This window comes from Schistocerca nitens, chromosome 4 (genome assembly GCF_023898315.1).
Source record: "Schistocerca nitens isolate TAMUIC-IGC-003100 chromosome 4, iqSchNite1.1, whole genome shotgun sequence".
Lineage (NCBI taxonomy): Eukaryota > Metazoa > Arthropoda > Insecta > Orthoptera > Acrididae > Schistocerca > Schistocerca nitens.
This window is the reverse complement of record NC_064617.1, coordinates 273,387,646-273,414,718: the sequence shown is the minus strand read 5'-3', so window position 1 is coordinate 273,414,718 and position 27,073 is coordinate 273,387,646. Positions and strand designations below refer to the sequence as shown.

The 27,073-nt window shown below is 41.0% G+C and overlaps 1 protein-coding gene across 1 annotated transcript in view; it reads left to right on the top strand.

Moving 5' to 3' along the window:
* Window positions 1-27,073, top strand: part of LOC126252249 (agrin-like) — a gene marked incomplete at its 5' end in the record, with an annotated part of 306,781 nt that overhangs the window by 214,027 nt on the left and 65,681 nt on the right. The window contains 2 exons of the mRNA XM_049953122.1: window positions 14,972-15,204; window positions 20,912-21,046. Coding sequence (XP_049809079.1) covers window positions 14,972-15,204; window positions 20,912-21,046 — 368 coding nt within the window. The remainder of the gene's footprint in view (window positions 1-14,971; window positions 15,205-20,911; window positions 21,047-27,073) is intronic.

Genomic DNA, 27,073 nt, shown 5'->3' with positions numbered 1-27,073 from the left:
GCGAAAGTGAACCAAACTGCTGTAAACTGGATTTATGATAAAATCACTGTCTGTTTCTTCTTTTATTATTACTATAGCAACTTGATGATGAGTCATAGATTTACAACAAAATGTGTATCACAGGCAGATATTTTCAACATCTTACTAATCTGTCTGACAGTGGCACAATATTTACACTTTTACAATCTAGTTCTAATGGAACGTTATCATAATACTGCTTTTAGTTAACACACTAGAATTCCTTATGATAAAAATACACATATGTCCATGATGTTGACAAAAAGATGTGACCAGATAAATTAACAAAATTATGAAAAGGATAGGTTTGCTGCTCACTGTACAGTTAACACATTGAGCTGCATAGAGGCACGATGAACAAACTGTTATGTATTAGCTTTTTGCCAGAGTTGTTTTCAGAAAACAGAAATGAACAACATTCACACAAGCTCCCTGTTTTTCCCCCCTGCTCTTCCTCCCCCACAGCCTCCTAACACTGCACCTGTCAGCCCTGCCATGCCACCTCTGCCAGACAGCATCAGTTCCTCTTCCCCCACCTGTACCTTTCTACCACTCTCCCTTTCCCACTCCGCACATGATTGTTGCTCCCATTCAACGTGTTTCTGTTGCAGTCTGGCTGAAGTGGCCAGTGATAGCGGTCCTTTGCATGCAAGTGTGCTTGCTTGTGAGAACGTGTGTGTGTGTGTTTCCCTTTTCTGGAGAAGGCTCTGCCTGAAAGCTAATATGTTGCAGTCTTTTCATTGTTCCTGTCTGAAAGCCAGCATGTTATCTTTACAGTGAGTAGCAATCTGTCCTTTTCATAATATTGTTAATATTCCACCCAGAACATAAATTATTCATAGATTGACTCAAAGAACTTAATAAAAGCAAATACTAGTTACTACATGATGTTAACACGTTAAGTGAATGACAGAGATGTTGATCGTATGAATACTGCTGGTACACTTTCCATAATAGTAATGCAGAGATGTTACTGTGGTGAAAGCAGAAGGTGGAGTTGTTACATAGATCTTACTCATGTGATTACCAGGTTCAGACTGAAAATTTTTGAGGTGCGGGTGCCATATAAAGACTGGTGTAGTGACTTTTTGTGATCTTTACAATTATATTATAATTTATAAAACTGTAAGGTGAACATTTACTAAATTTTCTATATGTTTCAACAAAAACTTGTGTAGAAAAAATATTTTTAGTTAACAAACTAAGAAAGACTATGAAGTTATTTTGTATGTCTCTTTACATATTTGCAAGTTATATCACTGAATAGACAAAAAAATCTACTCACCGAGTGGCGGCATGGGAACACACATATAAAAAAGATCTTACATATGCAGTCTTTTGGAGCCAGTGGCTCCTTCTTCTGGCAGGAGGGTTGAAGGGAAAAGAAGAGGGGGAAGGAAAAGGACTGCAGAGGTTTAGGAAAATGGGTAGAGTTCAAAAAAGTCACCCTGAACACCAGATCAGGGGAAACTTATTGGATGGAGTGAGAATGTTTCACTGGAAACTAGCAATACTGTTACAATCAGCAGGTTAAATATTATGATATAAGTAATGAAGCTACACAAATATTGTATGAACAGCATTTTGGCAGTTTTAGGTGCACACTGGTTATACCCAAAGTGTATAACTGAATATAGATGAAAGTTGAGAGAAAAATTAGTTATTTAAGAGGTGTAGAACAACAGCAAGTTGAGTGATTTCACCTTGCTACATTTCAACTGTTGTTTTAGTTTTTACCATTGCTAGAGATTGAAAAACTGTTATGGAACCTTTCCACACCAGTGTCTGCTAGGTACTACCTGTTAAAAGCAGTCACATTTCGTGCAATTATTTTTCAGTTGCCTTTTTATCCTGTTGGCCTATATAGTCTTAAAGTCTTTGGTTAAAAAAATGGAAAGGAATTAAGGACACACAGTCACACTTCATGATTTTACTTGACAAGGTTCTTAATTTCTGAATTTATTCATTGTTAGTGTGTAAAAGATTTCACTGGTTCCATTACAGATGTACAGATTCAGTCAGTGAAAGTCCATGAACTGAAAATAACATGAATAGGGAAATCTTCTCACCAAATGGTGACAGATTAAAAACATGCAGAAAACATGAAATGGTAAAGAGGATCTTCTTCTTCTGGCAGAAGTAGATTAGAAAGGCTGTCCCAAGTGAAAGTCAGGATGAAAGGAACCATGCAAGAGGGATATGTCACATTAAACATTAATAGAAACATGCCATAAATAGGTGAGACATAAAATACAGGAAAAATAGTAAAGAGGAAGGAAAATTAATGAAAAGGAAAGACATAATAAATGAACAAAGGAAGAAGAAGAAAGCTTGAGAAGTGGCATACCATATCAGTGGCAGGAATAATGCATTTGTGCAATAAGTACACATCTGCAAAGTTCTAGGGAACTGTATAGTAAGAGAGAAACCAGGTAGCCTGCAGGCTAAAATAGGCATCAAGATCATGACTCTCACATTGTGGAGCATGCAGGATACTGTGTGTTACCAGTACATATTATTTATTTGTGTTCATTCCATCTTGCTGACACCTTACTTGTTGTTTTACCAGCATAAAACCTTGTATAGCGGTTGCACTTAAGTTGGTTAATGATGTGAGCTGGTTTGAAGGTGTGTCTACCTTTGTTAGAATAGGTTTTACCAGTAATGAGGCTACTGTAGGTAGTTGTAAGAGGAAATGTAGGACAAACTCTATAGTGTGGGCAGTCACAGTAATAATAACCTTAGACAAGGAAATGATTCAGGAAGAATGTAGTGTCTGGGGTCTGTTCATAATGTGGAAGTTGGGAGTGGGAGGGGGGGATGGTGTTAAAATTTTGTTATCCTAAGTGGTGTGGGATGAAAATAAAGTACGGTGGTCTTCATTTCAGGACATGATTTCAGAATTCATACCCTGGCTGAAGAATATGTTAATGCATTCTGCAGTACTAGGTCTGTAAAATGGGCTGGTGGGGTAATTACAACAGTGCAGGTACCCCCTAGGGGGCTCACCACTCTTTGGTTGGTTCATGCTTGGCTACCACAGGGCCCCAGCCTTTGCAGCATCTTTTCCCTTTCATGCTGCATGTCCATCCTCTAGCTATTATTTTTCCCCTCCCTTGAGGAATATGTCAGAGATGTTTCTGGAAATGTGTTCTGCTCAGTAGCTGATATCAGAACAGTCTCTCTGCTGTTTTTTGTTTCTTTTTTCTTTATCTGTTACCCTCCTCCTATCCTTCCTCTGCTTCAGTGTTTGAGGTTCCTCTTTCTCTTCCTTCTCGCTGTGCACTCCTGAAGGCTGGCCCAAGCGACTGACACAGAACAGGTGATTGGGTAATGCTTAATTCCCAGCCCTGGGTCGACAGATAGGATTCACATATACCTCCGGGTACAGGTCAGGCCCAGGCTGGGGTGACTGCCTGAGCTGCTACCTTCCCAAATAGCTGATTGGTTCCTCTGTCAGGTGTTCGGGAAGTGTGACCTGAGGTGTGAACAATCACCTAACGTCGGTGCAAACCCATCTTAGGAGGGCCCCAGTTGAAAGGTGCATGCCATCGGAGACACTGGCAATTGGGGGGATTTTCTCACAATGTGCCAATCATCTTCTTTACAATCAGTGTCTACTAAACATAAGCGGAATGAAGCTAATTCAAAGAACATCCCAGTTGCACCACTCTTCCTTATGGTTTCACTTACTAAAGATGGTCAGTTCTTGGCTATGGTAAATCCGTTTATTATTCTGATAGGTGTTGATTGCCACGCCTGTGAAATTCTACTCTCTTTTATGCAATGTCACTTTGTGTTTGGAGGCTACTTGTGATTCTCGAGCACAACAACTGCTTGCAGCTTTGCTCCTCCACTACTATTCTGTTCATGTTGAGGCCTATTGAACACTGAAGTCTGTCCATGGTGATATTTACACTAGGCTGCTCAATTGCCTGACCAAGGCAGAAATCCAAAGCTACCTCTGATCAAGTTATCATTGCAGTCCATTGGGTGACGAAAAAGGTGGATGCATCCTTATTGCCCATATGCACTCTTGTTGTCACTTTCAATATTGTGGTGCTTCCATCAAAGATCAAAGTAGGCTATGAAGTTATCACAGTCTGACATTACATTCTGAAACTGTGCTACTACCAGTGTCACCATTACAACCACACTCAAATGTCCTGGCAACATCTGACCAAATGTGTAACCTATGGTATGGATGCTCATAAGGGTGATTGTCCGTCTACTTCCCCCTGCTGTATCAGTTGTAATGGTGATCATGTTGCCTCCTCGTGAGATTGTCCCTTATATCTAAATGAGCAAGCCATCCAGGACATCTGATTGAAGGAAAAAGTGCCTTACCCAGTCACTCACAAGTTGTTGGCTGGTCAGAAACCCTGAGTTCTACCATCCAGCTCTTACACATTACTGTTCTTGCTACACCTTGCTCCACAAAAGACATAGTTATGCAGACATGCAACCTCAAATTCAGTGTCATGATAGCATCCCCGTCTCCTCCTCGAGCTGTACAAAAAGCCACGAAACTTTCATGTCACGGGACGAAGTCATGTGCTACACAACCAGCAGGCCAGAAAGGACAGAAGGAATACTCCCACAAAGACTTGTTACATCCCTCCAGCCAACAAACATCTGAGTATTTCTTTCCCAACCAGAGAGGCTGCAAGAAATCAAACAAAGGCAAACGGTCTTCTCCTTTGCCAACTCAGTGATCTTCGACAGTGTCACCATGTGATACCCTCGCCGTGGCCAACCCATGTCTCCTGTGTGCACTGCCAACTGTCTTTCTGTCCTGAACTCTGCAGAGCGACAGAAGGAATCTGTCAACACCTCGGTATATTTCATGGAGCAGGATCCTCCAGCCTCGGGTGCACTGTAGCAGTGAGTCTTCAAAGGTTGGCACTCTGCAGCCACCAAGGTGACACATCTACATTTTTTCCCTCCTCCCCTTACCTCATTGATACTCTCCTCCAATGGAATGTTTGTGGCCTTCAATCCAAGAAAGAGGACTTGCAGCTACTCTTGGCATCACAGTGTCCACTTGTTCTCTGCCTCGAGGAAACCAAATTGTGTCCTCATGACTGCTTTGAGCCGTGGCATTTCTTCCCAGTCCGCTCTGACCTTCCCCCAAGGATGGCTTTCCATCTCATAGGGGAGTCATGCCGCTGACCTGGGGTGATGTTTGTAGTCAACCCATCTTCCTGATGATCTGGATTCAAGCTGTTGTGGTCCAGATTTTCCTTCCTCTCTTGACCTTTTCCTTTTGACTGTTTAGATCCCTCCGTCATTCGGTGTCACCAGGGCAGACTTCCTCCAGCTTATTGCAAACTCCCTCATCCCTTATTGCTGCTTGGTGACTTTAATGTGCACCACCCCCTTTGGGGTTCTCCAAGAACCTATCTGAGGAGTGCTCTCTTGGCTAACATTCTCAATCAACTCAAACTCATCTGTCTTAACACAGGAGCACCCATGTTCCTTTCAGACTCCATGTACACCAGTTCCCATTTGGACCTCTCCTTCTGCACTGCACAGCTTGTCCATCATCAAAGTGGTCCATTCTCTCTGACACAAACTCAAGTGACCATTTGCTGTGTGCTGTCCAATTTGCTCACTCGTACCCCATCTATGTGCACACCCAAGTGTCAGCTTTCTAAGGCCGACTGGAGGCATTTCTCTTCCCTGGTGGCCTTTGATGAACAATATCACCCCATGTATAATGAACAGGTAGAATATTTTACAAACATTATCTTTGATACCACAGAACATTCCTTTCCTGACACTTCCTCTTTACAGTGCCATATCCCAGTCCCCTGGTGGACTGAGGCATGCTGTGATGCAATTTACATGTGGAGCTGTGCTCTCTGCATTTTTAACAATTATCCTATGATGGAAAATTGCATTAATTATAAACAGTTGTGTGCGCAGTGTTGCCGCATTCATCAGGACATCAGAAAAGCTAGCCGCATTTCCTGTTTCCTTTACTAGTTCTTTTTCCACTACCTCTTCCATTGTGTGGGCCAATCTCTGACAGCTGTCTGGGACCAATGTCCATCCCCCTATTTCTGGCCTGACCATAGCAGATGATGTCATAGTGGACACTATTGCTATCTCCAACACGTTCCTGGCCATGTCGGTATCCCTGGGAACGAAGCTGCAGATGCCGCGGCCAAGGCTGCGGTCCTCCAGCCTCGGACAGCTTCTTGTTGTGTCCCTTCGTCAGATTGTAGCAGGGTAATCTGTCGGCGCATTGTATCGCTGTGGCATGCCGATTGGGCTGCACTTCCAGACAACAAGCTTCGGGCCTTGAAAGCTCTTCCCGTGGCTTGGATGTCCTCCTCACGCCCTTCTCGGCGGGAGGAGGTAGTTTTGGCCCGGTTGCGAATTGGCCACTGCCGGTTCAGCCATCGCCATCTGCTGATGGCGCCGTTCTGCCCATGTGGGCAATTGCTGACGGTCCGCCACATTTTAACGTCGTGTCCGGATTTTAACACCCTGCGTCTCGATCTTGGCCTGCCATGTACTGTAGAAGCCATTTTAGCGGATGACCCACGAGCAGCTGCTCGCGTTCTTAATTTTATCAATTTGACAACCCTCTCAAAGGACATTTGATTATGCTGTTTTCTTTTTTAATCCTATGCCTGTCAGTATGTCTTTCATCGTGTTTTCCGTTTCGTTGCTGTTTTAAACTTGTGACTCGCAGTGCATTCCTAAAGTAGTCTGGGCGCTAATGACCGTTGACGGTGCTACAATGTCACCTTTACTGTGTGGGAGCTAGATCACGCTCTCACTTAATCACAATCATCTGACCCAGGGTCAGGCGATGTTCGCATTCAGATGCTGCAGAACCTTTCTCTTGTAGGCAAGTACAATCACATCTGAGTAGAGGGCATGTTTTCCAAATGCTGGCGTGAAGCCACTGTCACATCCATACCTAAGCCCGGTAATGACAGACACCTTCCTTCTACAGTAGTTATTGCCCCATTTCTCTCACAAGCTCTGTTTTCATGGTGATGGAACATATGACTCACACACAGCTGGTATGGTGGCTCAAGTCACAATTTACTAACCACTGCACAGTGTGGATTTCGAGCAATCCATTCTACAGTTGACCATCTCATCACCTTGTCCATCCATGTCATGAATGGTTTTCTACAAAAATACCAGACTGTGGCCATGTTTTTCAATTTGGAGAAAGCCTACAACACCTGCTGGAGGTCTGGTATCCACCGTATTCCTCTCACAAGTCTTACCTGGCTGCCTGCTGTATGCGGTCCCTCAGTGTCCTGTGTGTCCTCAGCAGTACTTCCTGGGGAGCAGATCGGACGACCCTCCTCCATTTGTACAGGTCCCTTGTGCAATTGAAACTAAACTGTGGGTGTTTCATTTATGCACCTGCACATCTGGCCATCTTATGCCATCTCAATACTATGCACTATCGTGTCATCCATTTAACAACTGGCACCTTATACACTAGCCTGGTTGAGAGACTCTGTGCAGAAGCTGCCAAACTACCACTACCATACTGCCGTGAGTTTCTCCTGAGCAGACGCTTGCCATTTGTCTGCCATGCCTGGCCACCCATCCTATGTCTCCTTCTTCGATGACTCATTTGATCGCCAGTGCGGGTCAGATGATTGTGATTAAGTGAGAGCGTGATCTAGCTCCCACACAGTAAAGGTGGCATTGTAGCACTCACAATTCTGAGAAGAGAAGGGTATCATCCGAGCCTCCTCCACTCGTTTCTGATAAGGAAGGAAGGGTGATAGTGAGTGGAGCTCAAAATCTCCATAAAATAGTGGCCCAGGGTGTTAGAGATAGCAAGTGTCCACTATGACATCATCTGCTATGGTCAGGCCAGAAATAGGGGGATGGTCCTCCTGGAGTTCGCTTTCGGCTCTTGCTCTGACAGCTCAACTTCATGCTACCTGCCACTTTCCTGATGGGTGAGAACCCTCTCCACCTACGCTTCATGCAGTGGCCCATGTTCACCTTGGCCTCCATTCACTTCCTGAGGACACTACTCCAACCTCACTCTATCGCTGTAAGTTTCTTGTCCTTTACATGGAACTTCGCGATAGTACACTGATGGCTCTCAGACTGACCATGGTGTCAGGTGTGCCTTCATCATTGGCACTGACAGTTTTTGGTATTGGCTTCCAGAACACTTCTCAATATTTATAGCAAAGCTCTTTGCTCTGCATCAGGCCACACAGTACATCCGGAGACACAGACTTTTGAATTGCGTCATCTGCTCCAACACTCTCAGAGCCTTTCAAAGCCTCTGTGTGCTGTACACTGTCCATCCCTTAGTGCAATGGGTCCAGGAAAGCTGTCACTTGCTCATGCTTGATGGAGCCACTATGATGTTTATGTTTGTTCCTGGTCACATCTGTCTGATGGGAAATGAGGCCACTAATTCTGCTGCCAAAGCTGCAGTCCTTGTACCTCAGCCCGCTAGTCTTTCCATTCCTTCAAATGATCTCTGTGTTGCTGTCTATCAGCAGTTGGTGTCACTTTGGCATCACTACTGGTCCTCCCTTTCAGGGGAACTAGCTCTGGAGAATTAAGCCTCTTCCAGCAGCTTGGACGACCTCCTCTTGGCTCGCCATGAGGATATCATTTTAACCAGATTTCATATTGGGCACTGTCTTTTTAGTGATCACCATTTGTTAAGTGCTGCTCCCCCAGCTCTTTGTGCTCATTGCCGTTTCCTGACAGAGTACCCTTTTTTTTAACCACTTACATCCTCATTTATGTTTGCCATTTGTGTTATCGGCCATTTTAGAGAACGATGCACAGACTGTCAACCATGTTTTACTTTTTATTTGTCATAGCAGTATGGCAAAGGACATTTAATCTTTAGTTCAGGACCTCCATTTCTCTATGGTGTATTTTATGAACCTTTCTCCAAGTCCCTGTTTTTGGCTGTCTTTCCTTCCATCCAATGGGCTTAAGTTTAGTCATTCTTAACTCCTTTTTTGTCTTTATGTTCTACAATTCTGACATGGGTGCAAATGACCCTAGTTGTTTTCACAACCTAAAACAAAACAGTGAAGGCAAAGGTAATACTGGTGATGTTTTCCTGTAAGGAGTAAGCGTTCAAACAAATACATCTGTCATGAATACTAAGGCTGTAGCTGGCTGAATATTTTATATCAAACATATGGCAGCTTTTAAAGGAGTCCTACTATGAAAAGAAATGGACGCCCAGACCATCACTCCTGACTGTTGGGCTGTTTGGTGGGCAACAGTCAAGTTTGATTCCACATCTGTCCGGGGCATGTCTTTGGCCTGGAACCTCACTGTTTGGTGTAGAACTGTCTTTAAGTGATGAGTCTCACTTCAAATTTATCCCCAACAACCAGTGACTATTTGTCTGGAGATACCCCGGACAGTGGTGGGATTCCAACCTGACTGTATCCCACCAGATGGCTCGACAAACACGTGTGATAGTCTGGGGTGCCATTTCGGTTCTTAGCAAGACCCCTCTGGTTGTCATCTGCAGCAGCCTTACAGCACAGCAGTACACTGACGACATTCTACTCCCCGTTTTGTTGCTCTTCATGGCAAACCATCCCGGGCATACATTTCACTCACACACAGCCAGAGTTTCTACTGCTTGTCTTTGTGCTTGCCAAACCCTGCATTGGCCAACAAGACCACCAGATCTCTCGTCAGTTGAGAATGTTTGGAGCATTATGGACAGGGCTTCCAAACAGCTCAGGATTTTGATAATCTAAAATGCTAATTGGACAGAATTTTGCATGATATTCCTGAGGAGAACATCCAACAACACTGTCAATCAGTGCCAAGCTGAATAACTGCTTTCATAAGGGCCATAGGTGAACCAACATATTATTGATTTGCTCAGTTTGTAAAGCTCTTTCTTTTGAATAAATCATCCAGTTTTCCTGAAACTGTAATTGTTTGTTTGTACATGAACATCACATTTACTAATTTCTGTTCAATTTGGATAATTCTTTCATGGTGCATTATCTTTTTGTCATAGAGCATACATTAAATTCAAACCTTCGGCTTCCTGCATTTTGCTATTTTTCTATTTTGGATTGTGTTCCATTGAACTCAGAAATGCAATACTGAATATATCACGTCACTAACTGATGGTGGATACTGCAAATGATGTAGTCAGGCCACCCAGAGAAACGTAAATACCAGCACTTCTACCACCACTTTTAAATTATGCATCTGCAAATTTATATCTTCAGCTTATAAATGAATCACAAGGAACTTGTGGCTCGGTTTATAATCAGTAGAAAGATCTCAAAATGTTACATTTGAGTCACATTTGTTAGTTAAACTATCAAATCATTGCAAATGGATGCCGAATTTTTAAATTAAGTAGGTTCTACATTACCACATTATGCTAGTCTATCAGAGAGTGAGGTGTGTACACCCCGACATAATATCAAAATACGATATGAATGATCAAACACCATGCTATTGTATAACAACAACATATAAATTATGAGGTATTCTACTTTTTCTTTATGTTGACATTTTTGTAAATAGCCAAATCATATAATGATCTCAAAATTGTAATATTATTACAAAATGGTTTTGTACATGGATTAATGGCCATTGATCACAAGTAACAGCAACCAGTAATGGAGATTAACTCTTACCAAACTGCTTGGGACTTGTAAAAGACAAAGGATGTGGATAATGCCACACATTCTGAGTGCTTAAAGGAAACTGGATAACTTGATTTCTCTGAAAATCACAGTACAATATATGCTGTATCACTAGAAAGTCCCCTTTTTTTAAGTTTGACATTGCAAAGCAAATCCATAGAGCCAGTCAGATTACTTATGACATTATCATGAATAATTATTGAAGTTTCACACACTTGCTGATGTTCAGCTGCATGAGACATCATATCACTCATTATTATGTCTACACATTAAACAGTTGCATTCATTTATAACATATACAAAATAAAGTGTTTTCCGCCATACTTTAATTCCACAGATACTTAACTGATTGTTTGCCTTGTGAACTTGTATGTCTCTGAGAATCAAGTGCCAAAGGCTAGCTGGCTGTTAGCAGTTCATCAGAAAGTAAACATTCCCCTTTTCTAAAGTAACAGAAATTTTTATGCTCAGTAGTAATAAAAAGAAAAATGGAGATTGTTCAGTAACCACAACTGAACTGAACTGACTAATGGCCAGACACTGATAAGGCTGCAAAATACTTGCCTAAACTGTCCCTTTGTCAATGGAAGATTGATGCTGGTATTTATTGATGTGCCATTAGAATGAATCATTACTAGTCTCTGATGTTCAAAACTGCTGAAACAATTAATGCCAAGTACCTAACCCTGTTATGTGAAATTACATTAATTAAAATATTGTAATTAATCAACATAGACAAGCAGTACAAATGATTTACTGAATTGTGCTTCATCTACCTCAAAACACACATTTCCAACTAGTGGATCAAATGCAAGAGACACATCAAAAATCTGTGATAAAACTTCACCAGTATCAAAGCATATTAAATACCATGAACAGCAACCCAATATTAATATAGTCACATTTATTTATCTTTTGCATGCACCCTGCATTTTCCTTGTTGGATCTTAATTGCTTACCTAGAATAATATTACGTTTAACAAGAATACTTTGAGGCTGGATGGCAACTACTTTCTCTAACAGTTTAGGAAGAACAGAAATAATATCAGTTTCCAGTGTCTTCTCTTGACCATTTCTCAATCAGAGATTCAATCTCTGTCTACTGAAACTTGTCAGGAAAGCACCCTTGTTCAAAAGATTGATTGATTGTTAGAGTTAGTGTAGTTACTATTATTTGATATACCATTTTAATTACTTTAGTGGATATCCCATCTGACCCAGAATATTTTTGTTTTTTAATTATGACCTAGCATTTTTCACATCCTTTAAAATATTCAGATTTTTGGTGAAGTCCAAGTACTTCATACTGATAACCTACTATAACAACATCTGCTTCAACTATATTTATGAGGAATTCATGTATGTGCTCTGATATTTGAGCAGAATATACAATAATGTTATCATTTAGTTTAATTTTAGACTGTCTAATTCTGACCTAACAACTAACTGCACTGCTTCTGTCTTACTTTTATGATTTAAAATTGACTTTGTGTTTGTCATATGCTTCATTGCCTTCACAGTATGATTTTATAATGTATTACATATTCAGTAACATATCTATTTTATTATACACTCCTGGAAATGGAAAAAAGAACACATTGACACCGGTGTGTCAGACCCACCATACTTGCTCCGGACACTGCGAGAGGGCTGTACAAGCAATGATCACACGCACGGCACAGCATACGACCGAGGCACACAGGGCCAACACCCGGCATCATGGTGTGGGGAGCGATCTCCTACACTGGCCGTACACCACTGGTGATCGTCGAGGGGACACTGAATAGTGCACGGTACATCCAAACCGTCATCGAACCCATCGTTCTACCATTCCTAGACCGGCAAGGGAACTTGCTGTTCCAACAGGACAATGCATGTCCGCATGTAACCCGTGCCACCAAACGTGCTCTAGAAGGTGTAAGTCAACTACCCTGGCCAGCAAGATCTCCGGATCTGTCCCCCATTGAGCATGTTTGGGACTGGATGAAGCGTCGTCTCACGCGGTCTGCACGTCCAGCACGAACGCTGGTCCAACTGAGGCGCCAGGTGGAAATGGCATGGCAAGCCGTTCCACAGGACTACATCCAGCATCTCTACGATCGTCTCCATGGGAGAATAGCAGCCTGCATTGCTGCGAAAGGTGGATATACACTGTACTAGTGCCGACATTGTGCATGCTCTGTTGCCTGTGTCTATGTGCCTGTGGTTCTGTCAGTGTGATCATGTGATGTATCTGACCCCAGGAATGTGTCAACAAAGTTTCCCCTTCCTGGGACAATGAATTCACGGTGTTCTTATTTCAATTTCCAGGAGTGTAGTTTATTTTATTATCAAGTTGCCTCCCTCTGTCAGCTTATTACTACGAGGGTAATCCCAAAAGCAAGTTCTCCTATTTTTTTATAAGTACTTAGACCTGTTTATTTCTACTGTGGGTTACATCAGTTTACAGCTTGAACATTTAGCTATTTTTTGACATAATCACCATTTCTGTTGCTGCATTTTTGTAGACGCTGTGGTAGTTTTTGTATGCCCATATCATACCAGCTTGCCGCCATTTCTACAATGGGTTACATCAGTTTACAGCTTGAACATTTAGCTATTTTTTGACATAATCACCATTTCTGTTGCTGCATTTTTGTAGACGCTGTGGTAGTTTTTGTATGCCCATATCATACCAGCTTGCCGCCATTTCTACAATGGGTTACATCAGTTTACAGCTTGAACATTTAGCTATTTTTTGACATAATCACCATTTCTGTTGCTGCATTTTTGTAGACGCTGTGGCAGTTTTTGTATGCCCATATCATACCAGCTTGCCGCCATGCTCTTCAGAAAGTTATGAACCTCTTCTTTCACCTCGTCATCGGAGCTGAATCGCTGGGATCACAATTAACACTGACAGGTACTGTGGGACTCTGAAAAAGCTCAAACGGGCAATTCAGAACCAGAGAAGAGGAATGTTGAGCAAGGGCGTACACATTGTCCATGACAACGCTCACCCACACATCGCTTGGCAAACCATTGCTCTCCTGCGACAGTTTCAGTGGAACATAATCACCCACCAACCCTATAGTCCTGACTTGGTGCCCAGTGACTGTCACCTGTTCCCTAGGTTAAAAGAACATTAGGCCGGAAAGCGATTCAGCTCCAATGATGAAGTGAAAGAAGAGGTTCATAATTTTCTGAACAGCGTGGCGGCGAGCTAGTATGACATGGGCACACAAAAACTGCCACAGCATCTTCAAACTTGCATTGACGGAAATGGTGATTATGTCAAAAAATAGCTAAATGTTCAAGCTGTAAACTGATGTAAACCATTGTAGAAATAAACAGGTCTATGTACTTATAAAGAAATAGGAGACCTTACTTTTGGGATTACCCTCGTAAATATGATCAGTTTGTTTTTTATTAGTATTTATTTATTTATCTTTTAAGTTCATTTTCAGAAGAAATTTCCCTGCTCATTTCTGATAGTTCAGTGAATAACAGAGAGTGGTCAAGAGATTCTTAAATCTAAGCTAAATAAATATACATCATCTAACATGTACTTAGTTGCAGTATTATCAACACTATTTGCTGACTGTGCAATTACTCTGGTCTCATCACAGAAATGTAATCTGAAGCCATGCTTTTTTATTACATCAAGAAATTTAGATGTATAATTGTTTTCAACTGCCAGTGTGTTGTTAAAGTCAAATGAATGGAAAAAAGTATGTACAGCTTTGGATGGTGTATACAGGACTATTCAGGGATTAAATAGAGAAGTCACTTTAGGCTATGAGTCAGAAGAGACATAGGAGTCCAAAATGTGACATGCAATAAATTTCTGGTCAACTGCTTACAATATTTTTTTTAGCACATTTTGTATTTTTGCCCATGAAGCTGTTGTTATTTTGAAGATTTTATTTTTTCATCCATAACATAAAAGTGGTGTGATAATAGGTGCTACTTTGCTTGATAAAAGTTTGTGTCTGCCAGGTTACCAAAGTTACCTGTGCAGTAGCAAAAGCCACACATCCTTTCTTCCATGTATTTGACTTTAACATTAATAACACACTGGTAGGGGAAAGAAATTATTGCACTCAGCATTAAACATGCAACAATTTGATATTTGATACAATAAAAGTGACTGAAACTAGAAATGTAGTGTGATACTTTGTTGTGCATCATATTTACTTTTTTATGTACTCATATATCTGAAATGCAGCCACAAAATGTGCATAAAGTGATACCACTGAATAAAACAACTTGTGGTAATACATTAAAGCTAGTTATTAGTATGTTTGGTTGTTGTGCAGGGTATTTGAAAATGCTGGCACAGAAGTTGGTTTGACTGGCTGCATTTACGCAATGAGACTTGGGCAACGATGGCTGGAGCTCCACGAGGGTCGTGATGCACAGGTAGTGCGGGCATCAGATGTTCGTGAATGTGGTCTCAGCCCTTGCGCTAACCTGCCGTGTCTCCATGGTGGATCATGCAGTGTTGTAGGAACTGACAACTACACTTGTTCATGTCATCATGATTTTACAGGTTACACCTTCAGTTCTTTCTTATAAATGTAATAACTCTATCATATTGTGTTACAAATTATTGTAATGATCTTCTTATATGTGCCTTCTCCACATATGCCACAAAAAGCTGCAGTAACCTTATGTATTAATACCATCTAGAAAGCAAGTTTCCCTAGGGCCATACAGAGAAATTAAACATAGCTGGCTGGAAAGATACAGCAATTGTTGGGTTATTTTTCTGTGCAAATTCCGCTAGAATTGAGACCCTTGTGTGGCTGACATATAACAGAATAGAACCAATGTCTGGTAGCTAGTCATATATTTTCATCATTATGAAAATGATTACTTGGTAGGCAGATCTTTTTAGGTTTCTGTGCATCTGTCTGTAAAAATGAAACCCTTGTAGGATTGCTTTCTTGTCCATCTGTCTGTTAGTCTGACTGTTACGAATCTTTTTTCTCAGGAATGGGTGGACATATCAAGTTCAAATTTATGCCACATGTTAATGTCTATTGTCCATTGGTAGTGTCAAGAATTTAAGCTGCTAAGTCAATTCAAGTCTGTCCATCAAGACCCATTTTCCTCATGAACAGGTTGGCATATCAAATTCAAATTTATATCACTCACTAACATCTATGTCCCCTTGGCAGGGTAAAAAATTTAAGCATCTGAGTGAATGCAATCAAAAGATTCGGCCATTTATGTCACATATTTTGATACTCGGAAACTCACTCATGAAAAGGGTATGCCTCATTGATGTAGAATAATGAAATTTGACAATAAGTAAGGTTTTGCAGAATAAGTAAAGTAAAAAATCTGAAAATGGTTAAACTGTAATATAATGAAAAGGATAGATTGCCACTCACCATATAGTGGAGATGTTGAGCTGCAGAAGGCACAACAAAAAGATTGGTGAAAAAGTAAGCTTTCAGCTAAAAGGCCTTCTTCTGAAATGAACAACATACATGAGGAGGAGCACACACACACACACACACACACACACACACACACACACACACACACATGACCACTGTCTCTGGGCATCAAGAAAGAAATCTTTTGGCCAAAAGCGTATTTGTTTAGCAGTGTATTCATTGTGCATGTCTGTGACTCAACATCTCCACTATATGGTAAGTGGTAGTCTATCATCACAATACTGTCATTATTCCATCCTGGATTTTAAATGTAATTATATCACATAAAAATATCTTTTTGCCATTAGAATGTACATTGGATTCATTGTCCATCAAAAGCATTATAGATGAACTTTACTGCATGCTATTACTGCATGCTAGTATAAAATGTAAGTTGCAGTCATGTTTTAATAAGTAAATAAACAATATTTTATTATATCTTCTGTATCTACATATATAAACTGAAGTGCCTTACTTGCTTCTTTTTGGGTGCCCAGGCTAGTCTGAGGAACTACTGTGGAAATTTTTGTACAGTCCTGGAATTCCCAGACCAATATCATCCCAGTACCTAAATCAAAAACGAGCAAAAAACAAAGACATTCTCAGTTCCTAGCATGGATGAACTATACACATACACACATAATTATGTTTGCCCAGAACCCTCAGTGTACAAGTCCTACTTGCATTTGGCCATTTTTTTAAAAAAAAAAAAAAAGAAAAGAAAAGAAAAGAAAAGAAAAAGTTGTTGGCCCATTAGATGGTGCTGCCACAGGTCAAATGGATATCAACTGCGTTTTTTTAAATAGGAACCCCCATTTTTTATTAAATATTCCTGTAGTACATAAAGAAAGATAAATGTTTAGTTCGACCACTTATTTCGCTTTGTGATAGATGGCGCTGTAATAGTCACAAACATATAAGTACGTGGTATCAGGTAAAATTCCGCCAGTGCGGATGGTATTTGCTTCGTGATACATTACCTGCGCTGAAATGGACCGTTTACCAATTGCAGAAAAGGTTGTATCATGTTGATGTATTGCTATTGTGATCAAAATGCCCAACGGGCGTGTGCTATGTATGCTGCTCGGTATCCTGGACAACATCATCCAAGTGTCCGGACCATTTGCCAAATAGTTACGTTATTTAAGGAAACAGGAAGTGTTCAGCCACATGTGAAACATCAACCAAGACCTGCAACAAATGATGAAACCCAAGTACGTGTTTTAGGTGCTGTTGTGGATAATCCGCACATCAGTAGCAGACAAACTGCGAAAGAATCGGGTATCTCAAAAACGTTGGTGTTGAGATTGCTACATCAACATCAATTGCACCCGTACCACATTTCTATGCACCAGGAATTGCATGGCGATGACTTTGAATGTTGTATACAGTTCTGCCACTTGGCACAAGAGAAATTGTGGGACAATGACAGATTTTTTGCATCCATTCTATTTAGCGACGAAGCATCATTCACCAACAGTGGTAACGTAAACTGGCATAATATGCACTATTGGGCAATGGAAAATTCACGATGGCTGCGACAAGTGGAATATCAGCAACCTTGGCGGGTTAATGTATGGTGCGGCAGGAAGGATAATTGGCCCCCATTTTATCGATGGCAATCTAAGTGGTGCAATGTATGCTGATTTCCTACGTAACGTTCTACCGATGTTACTACAAGATGTTTCACTGCATGACAGAATGGCAATGCACTTCCAACATGATGGATGTCCGACACATAGCTCGCGTGCGCTTGAAACGGTATTGAATAGCATATTTCATGACAAGTGGATTGGTTGTCGAAGCACCATACCATGGCCCGCACATTCACCGGATCTGACGTCCCCAGATTTGTTTCTGTGCGGAAAGTTGAAGGATATTTGCTATCGTGATCCACCGACAATGCCTGACAACATGCGTCAGCGTATTGTCAATGCATATGCGAACATTACGGAAGACGAACTACTCGCTGTTGAGAGGAATGCGGTTACACGTATTTCCAAATGCATTGAGGTTGACAGACATCATTTTGAGCATTTATTGCATTAATGTGGTATTTACAGGTAATCATGATGTAACAGTGTGCGTTCTCAGAAATGATAAGTTCACAAAGGTACATTTTTCACATTGGAACAACCGAAATAAAATGCTCATACGTACCTACGTTCTGTATTTTAATTTAAAAAACCTACCTGTTACCAACTGTTTGTCTAAAATTGTGAGCCATATGTTTGTGAATATTACAGCACCATCTATCACAAAGCGAAAAAAGTGGTCCAACTAAAACTTTCATATTTCTTTACGTACTACATGAATATTTAATAAAAAATGGAGGTTCCTATTTTAAAAAAACGCAGTTGATACCCATTTGACCTATGGCAGCACCATCTAGCGGGCCAACCATAGCACCATCTGGTTTCCCCCTTCAAGCTAGACAAGTTTCGTTCTTTGTAGTTTTTTTGTTTGATGCATATTTCATGAGATATTTGGCCCCATCACTATCAGTGGACCACCCGGTGTGTGTCTCTATATATACATAAGATGATGTGACTTACTGAACGAAAGTGCAGGCAGGTCGATAGACACACAAACAAACACAAACATACACACGAAATTCAAGTTTTCGCAACAAACTGTTGCCTCATCAGGAAAGAGGGAAGGAGAGGGAAAGACGAAAGGATGTGGGTTTTAAGGGAGAGGATAAGGAGTCATTCCAATCCCGGGAGCGGAAAGACTTACCTTAGGGGGAAAAAAGGACAGGTATACACTCGCACACACACACATATCCATCTGCACATACACAGACACAAGCAGACACTTGTAAAGGCAAAGAGTTTCTTTGCCTTTACAAATGTCTGCTTGTGTTTGTGTATATGTGGGTGGATATGTGTGTGTGTGTGTGTGTGCGAGTGTATACCTGTCATTTTTCCCCCTAAGGTAAGTCTTTCCGCTCCCGGGATTGGAATGACTCCTTACCCTCTCCCTTAAAACCCACATCCTTTCGTCTTTCCCTCTCCTTCCCTCTTTCCTGATGAGGCAACAACCCTTTACCTCCTTTTGCAATGTACTGGCTGGCATCTTTTTTCGATATGGGAAACTTACTTTCTAAATATTGGTGCAATAGCCTAATGCCTGTGTATAATAGTTCATAAAAATTTTGTTGTGAAATAATATGTGTGGTCATAGAGGGATGTTGATTTATCACCTACCAATCCAGAAATGGTTAAAGCAAAGTTAGTAGACATAACTGTAAAAAAGCAGTTAAATCACTGACAGCTGTTTATAAAATTCCATCATAGTGCTGACAATGAGCTGCAAACACAAACAGTTAATTTCAGGTACTGAAAGAAAGAAAAAGTTGCTGTAGATCCTGGATCAGATGTAATCAAAGGAACGACAGACTAGTGACCAATTTTCATATACTGACACTGATAATAATGATGTGACAGAAGTCAGTAGTCAAAGATGAGAACTATCTTTCAGGAGAATAATATACTTTCTTTGCGTATAGACTCTGTAATTAAATTATTGCTAACAAACAGCTCATTATTAACAGTACTGTACACAGCTACAGGTCTAATGGTTTGCGTCATTGCCTCCATATCCCGAGATCCTGGGTTCGATAGCTGACTGTGTCCAAGAGTTTTCCACTTAGGGGTTGGATGTTTATGTTGTCCTAATAATTTAATCTCATCTTCATCACAAAAATAGGCAAATTGATGAAGTGGTGTCAAATAGAAAGACTTGCACCAGTCAGCCAAACAGATGGGGTCTTCTGACCATTAGTGCCATACAATCTTTTCATTTAACAGTACTTTAAAATTTGAATCGTAGCTGACAGCGCATTTTTAATTTAATTGTAGTACCTAGTGTCTTTCTTAATTCAGAGTAGTGATGATGTTTCCTTTGACACATACACTTTTTCTATTTCCTCATCTTCATCTTGATGAAGATATTTTAAGAAAATGTAAAAGGTGAAGACTCACCACATTTTTAAATTTGTGGGTTTCTCATCCTTTTCTCTGTGCATCAGTAACAGGTAAATGAACACTAGTTTTACCACAAACATTATCAGTGTCATAACTTTTTGCATTCTTTCTCACTAACTATGAAATAAAACAAAGTGTGAGATAGGTGTGTGATATGCTTCTCAATATTGATGGTATCTACTTAGTACAAAATTCTAAAACTGATGATTACAGTTGTTCAAAAATTATACATTTTTCTTTAATTTCTGGCAGTGCCAATTTTCATCAGAGTAGGATCAAATACCAATCCAGTAATATCGATATCAATTTTCCTCGCTTTTCTAAAATTGTCAAGTACCATTACAGTTTCTTTGACAAGACTTCAGTGTTTCTGTCCTCCATAACAGCTGAAAAAATGGCTCTGAGCACTATGGGACTCAACTTCTGAGGTCATTAGTCCCCTAGAACTTAGAACTAGTTAAACCTAACTAACCTAAGGACAGCACACACATCCATGCCCGAGGCAGGATTCGAACCTGTGGCCGTAGCGATCTCGCGGTTGCAGTCTGCAGCGCCTAGAACCGCACGGCCACTTTGGCCAGCTAACAGCTGAAACTGTGTTACTGTTCTGTTCGTTAAGATCTGAATGTTAATGGGAGAACACATATTTTTATGTTAAAAATGAACACTTATAACAATTTAGTGAATTTTTATTGCTGTTAATTACATATCTTGAAAACATGTTGTGTAAGAGTTTTCCATGAGGCGTACAAATATTAATATACTTCAGTTACATTTAATATACAGGTATGTGCCAAAAATAGTAATTATTTGTTTGTTGTAGGTGTAAACTGTGAGAACCAATTGAATTCTTGTGCATCTCATCCGTGTGCATCTGGTTCAACATGTGAAATGTTGTCACATGGAGGTTTTACATGCAAATGTCCCCCTGGCCATTCAGGGAAAACCTGTCATAAAGGTATGAATTAAATTATTATGTTATATTTGTAATCATCATTTTCTTGGGATTCTTTTAAGATGAATTACCTTGATCCAACCTCTTACACACTGTTGCTCAGTTCCAAAAGTAAGAAATATGTGATAAATTCACTTATTATTAATTTCTTTTAGAATTTTTATCATTGCTGAAAATAGATAATTGCTTTTTAAAATGAAATAATGTGTACACTTACTGCCAGATAGTTAATAATAATATCCATTCTCATTAAACACTTTTGATAGATGAAATTTTGCTCCTATAACCGTCATAATCTTTAGCTAAATCAGTTGCATCATTGAAACAAGAAACAAACAGGGCAACATAATTCTCATTCTTAAATTTATGATTATTATCTTCAGATTTTTAAATTATTAAATTGTATGCTCTGCAAAGGAAGAAATATTTTAATACTAATTTCTCAGATGTCCAGCTGAGTAAAATCATGAAAAAGACATGGCAAGCTGATGTCCTGATCTCCTGGTGAAGATGTTGGAAGTGAATCTACTTTATAAGTGTCATGTTTTCCATGATCTCATTAGGCTTGGAACCTGAGCATGTCTTACAAGTTCTAATTGTATCAAAGGAAGATTTAGTTGAGAAAACTAATAAATGAGACAGAAGTGCTACAGGAGGTGAAATGTGAAGAACTGCCTATAAACACATATTAAAGTAAAAGATGCACACTGCCTAGCTTTTGGAACTAATTGTTCCTTCGTTGGAGCGGAGAGGGGGATCCTTTTGAGAAGGTTAAAAGGGAATGGCAAGTCACTCAGTATGAGAGAGACCCAAATATAGTGACAACAAGAGTTGACAAAGATGGAGAGCAAGGCATCTGAGAGTATAGTTCAGAGATGGTACATGGTAAGGCACTGTTTCAGCTCCAGTCCAGAGATAATTACTGAGAGAAGTGTAGACGATTAGGAGAAAGAGACAAATTGTGCAGTTAATAATGCCCTCAAATACACTCCTGGAAATGGAAAAAAGAACACATTGACACCGGTGTGTCAGACCCACCATACTTGCTCCGGACACTGCGAGAGGGCTGTACAAGCAATGATCACACGCACGGCACAGCGGACACACCAGGAACCGTGGTGTTGGCCGTCGAATGGCGCTAGCTGCGCAGCATTTGTGCACCGCCGCCGTCAGTGTCAGCCAGTTTGCCGTGGCATACGGAGCTCCATCGCAGTCTTTAACACTGGTAGCATGCCGCGACAGCGTGGACGTGAACCGTATGTGCAGTTGACGGACTTTGAGCGAGGGCGTATAGTGGGCATGCGGGAGGCCGGGTGGACGTACCGCCGAATTGCTCAACACGTGGGGCGTGAGGTCTCCACAGTACATCGATGTTGTCGCCAGTGGTCGGCGGAAGGTGCACGTGCCCGTCGACCTGGGACCGGACCGCAGCGACGCACGGATGCACGCCAAGACCGTACGATCCTACGCAGTGCCGTACGGGACCGCACCGCCACTTCCCAGCAAATTAGGGACACTGTTGCTCCTGGGGTATCGGCGAGGACCATTCGCAACCGTCTCCATGAAGCTGGGCTACGGTCCCGCACACCGTTAGGCCGTCTTCCGCTCACGCCCCAACATCGTGCAACCCGCCTCCAGTGGTGTCGCGACAGGCGTGAATGGAGGGACGAATGGAGACGTGTCGTCTTCAGCGATGAGAGTGGCTTCTGCCTTGGTGCCAATGATGGTCGTATGCGTGTTTGGCGCCGTGCAGGTGAGCGCCACAATCAGGACTGCATACGACCGAGGCACACAGGGCCAACACCCGGCATCATGGTGTGGGGAGCGATCTCCTACACTGGCCGTACACCACTGGTGATCGTCGAGGGGACACTGAATAGTGCACGGTACATCCAAACCGTCATCGAACCCATCGTTCTACCATTCCTAGACCGGCAAGGGAACTTGCTGTTCCAACAGGACAATGCACGTCCGCATGTAACCCGTGCCACCAAACGTGCTCTAGAAGGTGTAAGTCAACTACCCTGGCCAGCAAGATCTCCGGATCTGTCCCCCATTGAGCATGTTTGGGACTGGATGAAGCGTCGTCTCACGCGGTCTGCACGTCCAGCACGAACGCTGGTCCAACTGAGGCGCCAGGTGGAAATGGCATGGCAAGCCGTTCCACAGGACTACATCCAGCATCTCTACGATCGTCTCCATGGGAGAATAGCAGCCTGCATTGCTGCGAAAGGTGGATATACACTGTACTAGTGCCGACATTGTGCATGCTCTGTTGCCTGTGTCTATGTGCCTGTGGTTCTGTCAGTGTGATCATGTGATGTATCTGACCCCAGGAATGTGTCAACAAAGTTTCCCCTTCCTGGGACAATGAATTCACGGTGTTCTTATTTCAATTTCCAGGAGTGTATTTCTGGGACCATTCAAGATGCTGTGATTCTGTTTCACCCCAGATTAATTGTGAAAAATTCCTCACTAAATGACATATGGTCTCTTTTTATAGCTATACTAATTACAGAGGTATCAGTATCAACTTTGCTTTTTCAAATGTAACTATGATAATTTCTGCTGGTTCTATCATAACTTAAAAATAGGCAAACTCAGCAACTTTTCTCTTGCCAAAGTCTAATTATTAGTTTCTGAGTAATTACCAATATTTATAACATAGAACTGATCTACCTTGAACTAGAAACCAATTGCTATGTTAAGCTGAAGTCTGTGATTTCATACCCAAATAATGAAATACATCACAGTGTATAAGGAGGAAACAGAGCATTGCACTGCCATGATACCAGTGTAAAAGAGCTCAGGAAATGTACCTTTCATTTTGTCTACATCACTCATGTGTGTCAAGTGCTGGTTAATTTGAAAAATTAATGTTCTTATTTTGAAAAAAGAAATGTCTTTAACAAACCAGGATAAACTAGACATGCTACTTCTTTATAGGAGATGCAGAAGGAACATGAGGAGAACAGTTGAATTGGATCGACAAAGGTAATCCAACAGACAGTATGCAAGAAAAATGATAATTCAGTAAATGTGCAAAAAATCATCATTGTAAGTTCACTATAATAATATGCAGTCTGTTCAAAAAAATCCAGAACTTTGTCCACAAAATTTTTCTACACTTATCTTTTACTTATTGTGCATGATCTCCGTTGAAAACTTCTCCTCGGCAATTGATACACTGCTCCCAATGCCATTTCCACTTCTGAAAACAGTGTTGGTACGCCTCTTGCCGGATTGTGTGAAGTGCCATCTGCAAATTTTCTTTTATCTCATCTGTCATTGCATATCTTTGACCTTGCAATGGGGTTTTCAACTTTGGAAACAAAAAGTGTCTGCAGGAACCAGGTTTGGAGAACATAGAGCGTGAGGCCGCACAGTGATTTTGTTTTTTTGTACAATAGTCACACACGAACAGGGATGAATATATGGGTGCATTATAATGCAAGAGCCATGAAATGTCTTGCCACATTTCAAGTCCTTTCCTTCTCACATTTTCTCACAGGCATCACAACATGTCCGAGTAGTACCATTGGTTAACAATTTGTTGCTGTGGCACAAATTCATAATGAACTAATCCTTCAAAATCAAAGAAAACTGTCAGCGTTGCTTTAACATTTGACCTAACCTGACGAGCTTTTTTTGGTCTTGGAGAACCTCTCGTGAGCTATTGTGAAGATTGAACATCTCATTCTCATTTGTGTGATCCATAAGCTCTTCACAGACTGCAAGGCAAAGGTCTTTCTGGTCTTGACTCATGAGCTCTGGGGCAAACTTGGCAGCAACATGATTCATTCCAAGGTGCTGTGTCAGGATTTCATGACCTGTTCAATCTGAAATGCTACATACTTCTGCAATCTCTTGGACAGACATTCTTGAATTGGCACACACAATTTCTTTGATGTTTCTGACATGACCATTATCAGTAAACATCAAAGGATGTCCTGAACAAGTATCATCTTTAACTTCTGTCCAGCCATTTTTAAACCATGTTAACCATTTGTAACATGAAGTGTGACTTAAGTACTCATCAGCATAGGCATCCTGCATCATTTGGTGTGCCTTTGTAAAGATTTTCTTGAGTTTCATGCTAAGTTTAATACAAATGTGTTGCTCCTCTTACACTGTCATCTTGAAATTCGCAGGCTGTGTAACACAATGTTCTACTCAATATAGCACTGGACCACAACTAACAGAAATACAACACTGAAACGTTTGGCAGATGCATATTAAATACAGGCACGTGCATGGATGCCAGTCGCATTTCTCTGAAACACACCATTGGTGCAAAATTATGAATATTCTGGAATTTTTTGAAAAGACCTTGTACACAGAAGGTAAGGAGCAAGCCTACAACAAGTAAAGCAAATGAGGCAGATGCTCTTGAACTGTTGCTCATAACCCACGTGTTAGCTCCAGAAATTGCATGCATCTATGGTCTAAGTCAGCCCAGAATTGTTTGCACTTTGCACACAAACAGCTTCCATATGCATCATTGATGGTGTCACTTCACCAGTAAATAACCAGCTAGATTGCAAAAGCTGCCTGCTATTCAGTTCTGATGTGGCAAGTGGACAATAGATTCTTTCTTCAAAGGATTATCTTTATCAATGAAGCTACTTGTGGTATCATCCAAAGATCATGGTGCCACACCACTGCTGGCAGCTCACATTGATATCACAGACATTAGTGACGTCTCGCTGCAATCTGCAACAACAAATGGGAAAGGCTGAAGAAGACACACCCTCTTTCTCAGCACAGCAGCATCTCACACAGAGGTTGAAATAGAACCAACCATGGAAACACTCTGCCCCAGTTCGTGACGTTAGCTGAAGCAGTCAGTATCATCGAGTAGGACTAAAGAGTCATTGAAGGCTCAGATCTAAATGTACTTTTGTAAATGTTGAATGTTGTACTTCAAGAGAAGAGTTTGGTAATTAGTACATCAAGTCATGCTTTAACAATCACCAACAGCTAAGAATTATCAGGCACTTCTGTGGCAAAGGATTGTACCAAGTTAAATAAATCTTGTTATCATTCATGTAATAAAGTGAACTAATAATTCAAATGTTGTAGTTCAGATGAGCCATCATCCAGAGCAATCAAAGAGCCACAGTTGTGGCTGGGTGATTGTAGTTTCATCTGGCCATAACACTATCTGTACAGATCACGGAAAGCTATACGTAAGAAATATGTGTTATTGCAGTTCTGAGAATCTCCACCGACTGAGACAGGTTGAACACCAGAGTCAACAGAGTGTGACCATTTGGTAATGGATTATCAGAGACTACATCATTTGTACTTACTACACTGAAAAAACCTTAACAGTTAAAAGATGTGCATGATTTCTCACCAAAGCTAGTGGCTGTCCTAGAGGACATGCCACTTCAAATACATAGATGAATGTGGCATCAGCACAATGGGTGTCCAGCTCACTATTTGCTTGTAGCTGGATTAGACATCAAGGCATTACCAGTTTCCTGCTCATTTGCTTGATTTCATGCCATTTTATTTTTTCTATGGGGCAAAATCAGAGGAGACAAATTTGCACAAGTTCTGACAAGTATTTAAACATTTAATTATTGCAACATGTGCAATGACATCAAAGTGTTCTCTTCAGTCTGTTCAGAAAATCCTTGTGCCAGTGACTACAAACACGTATTACAGCAGACAGTGGCAATTTTGAACACTGGAGAGATAAATGAAATTTTAAGAAGTGTTTGTGACTACACTCTTTCATGATTTTCCATTCCTTGCTGTTGCTGATATAATTTTGCAATATAAGTGTGTCTCTTGACATTAAACTCATGACACAAAATTAGTATCTAACAGTCTGTATACCTCAGTTCTCTGCTTTATAAATCCATTTAAATTTCGATGTGCACTTACAAATTCAAGGCTGTGGCAGAAAAAGAGCAGAACCATTACCATAGTTAACTGGTGAATCATCCTTGGCTGCCACATCCAGTGCCTGTCAATTGGTGTGTCAGTCCAACCATACATAGCAGAGTGTGTGTAGCAACA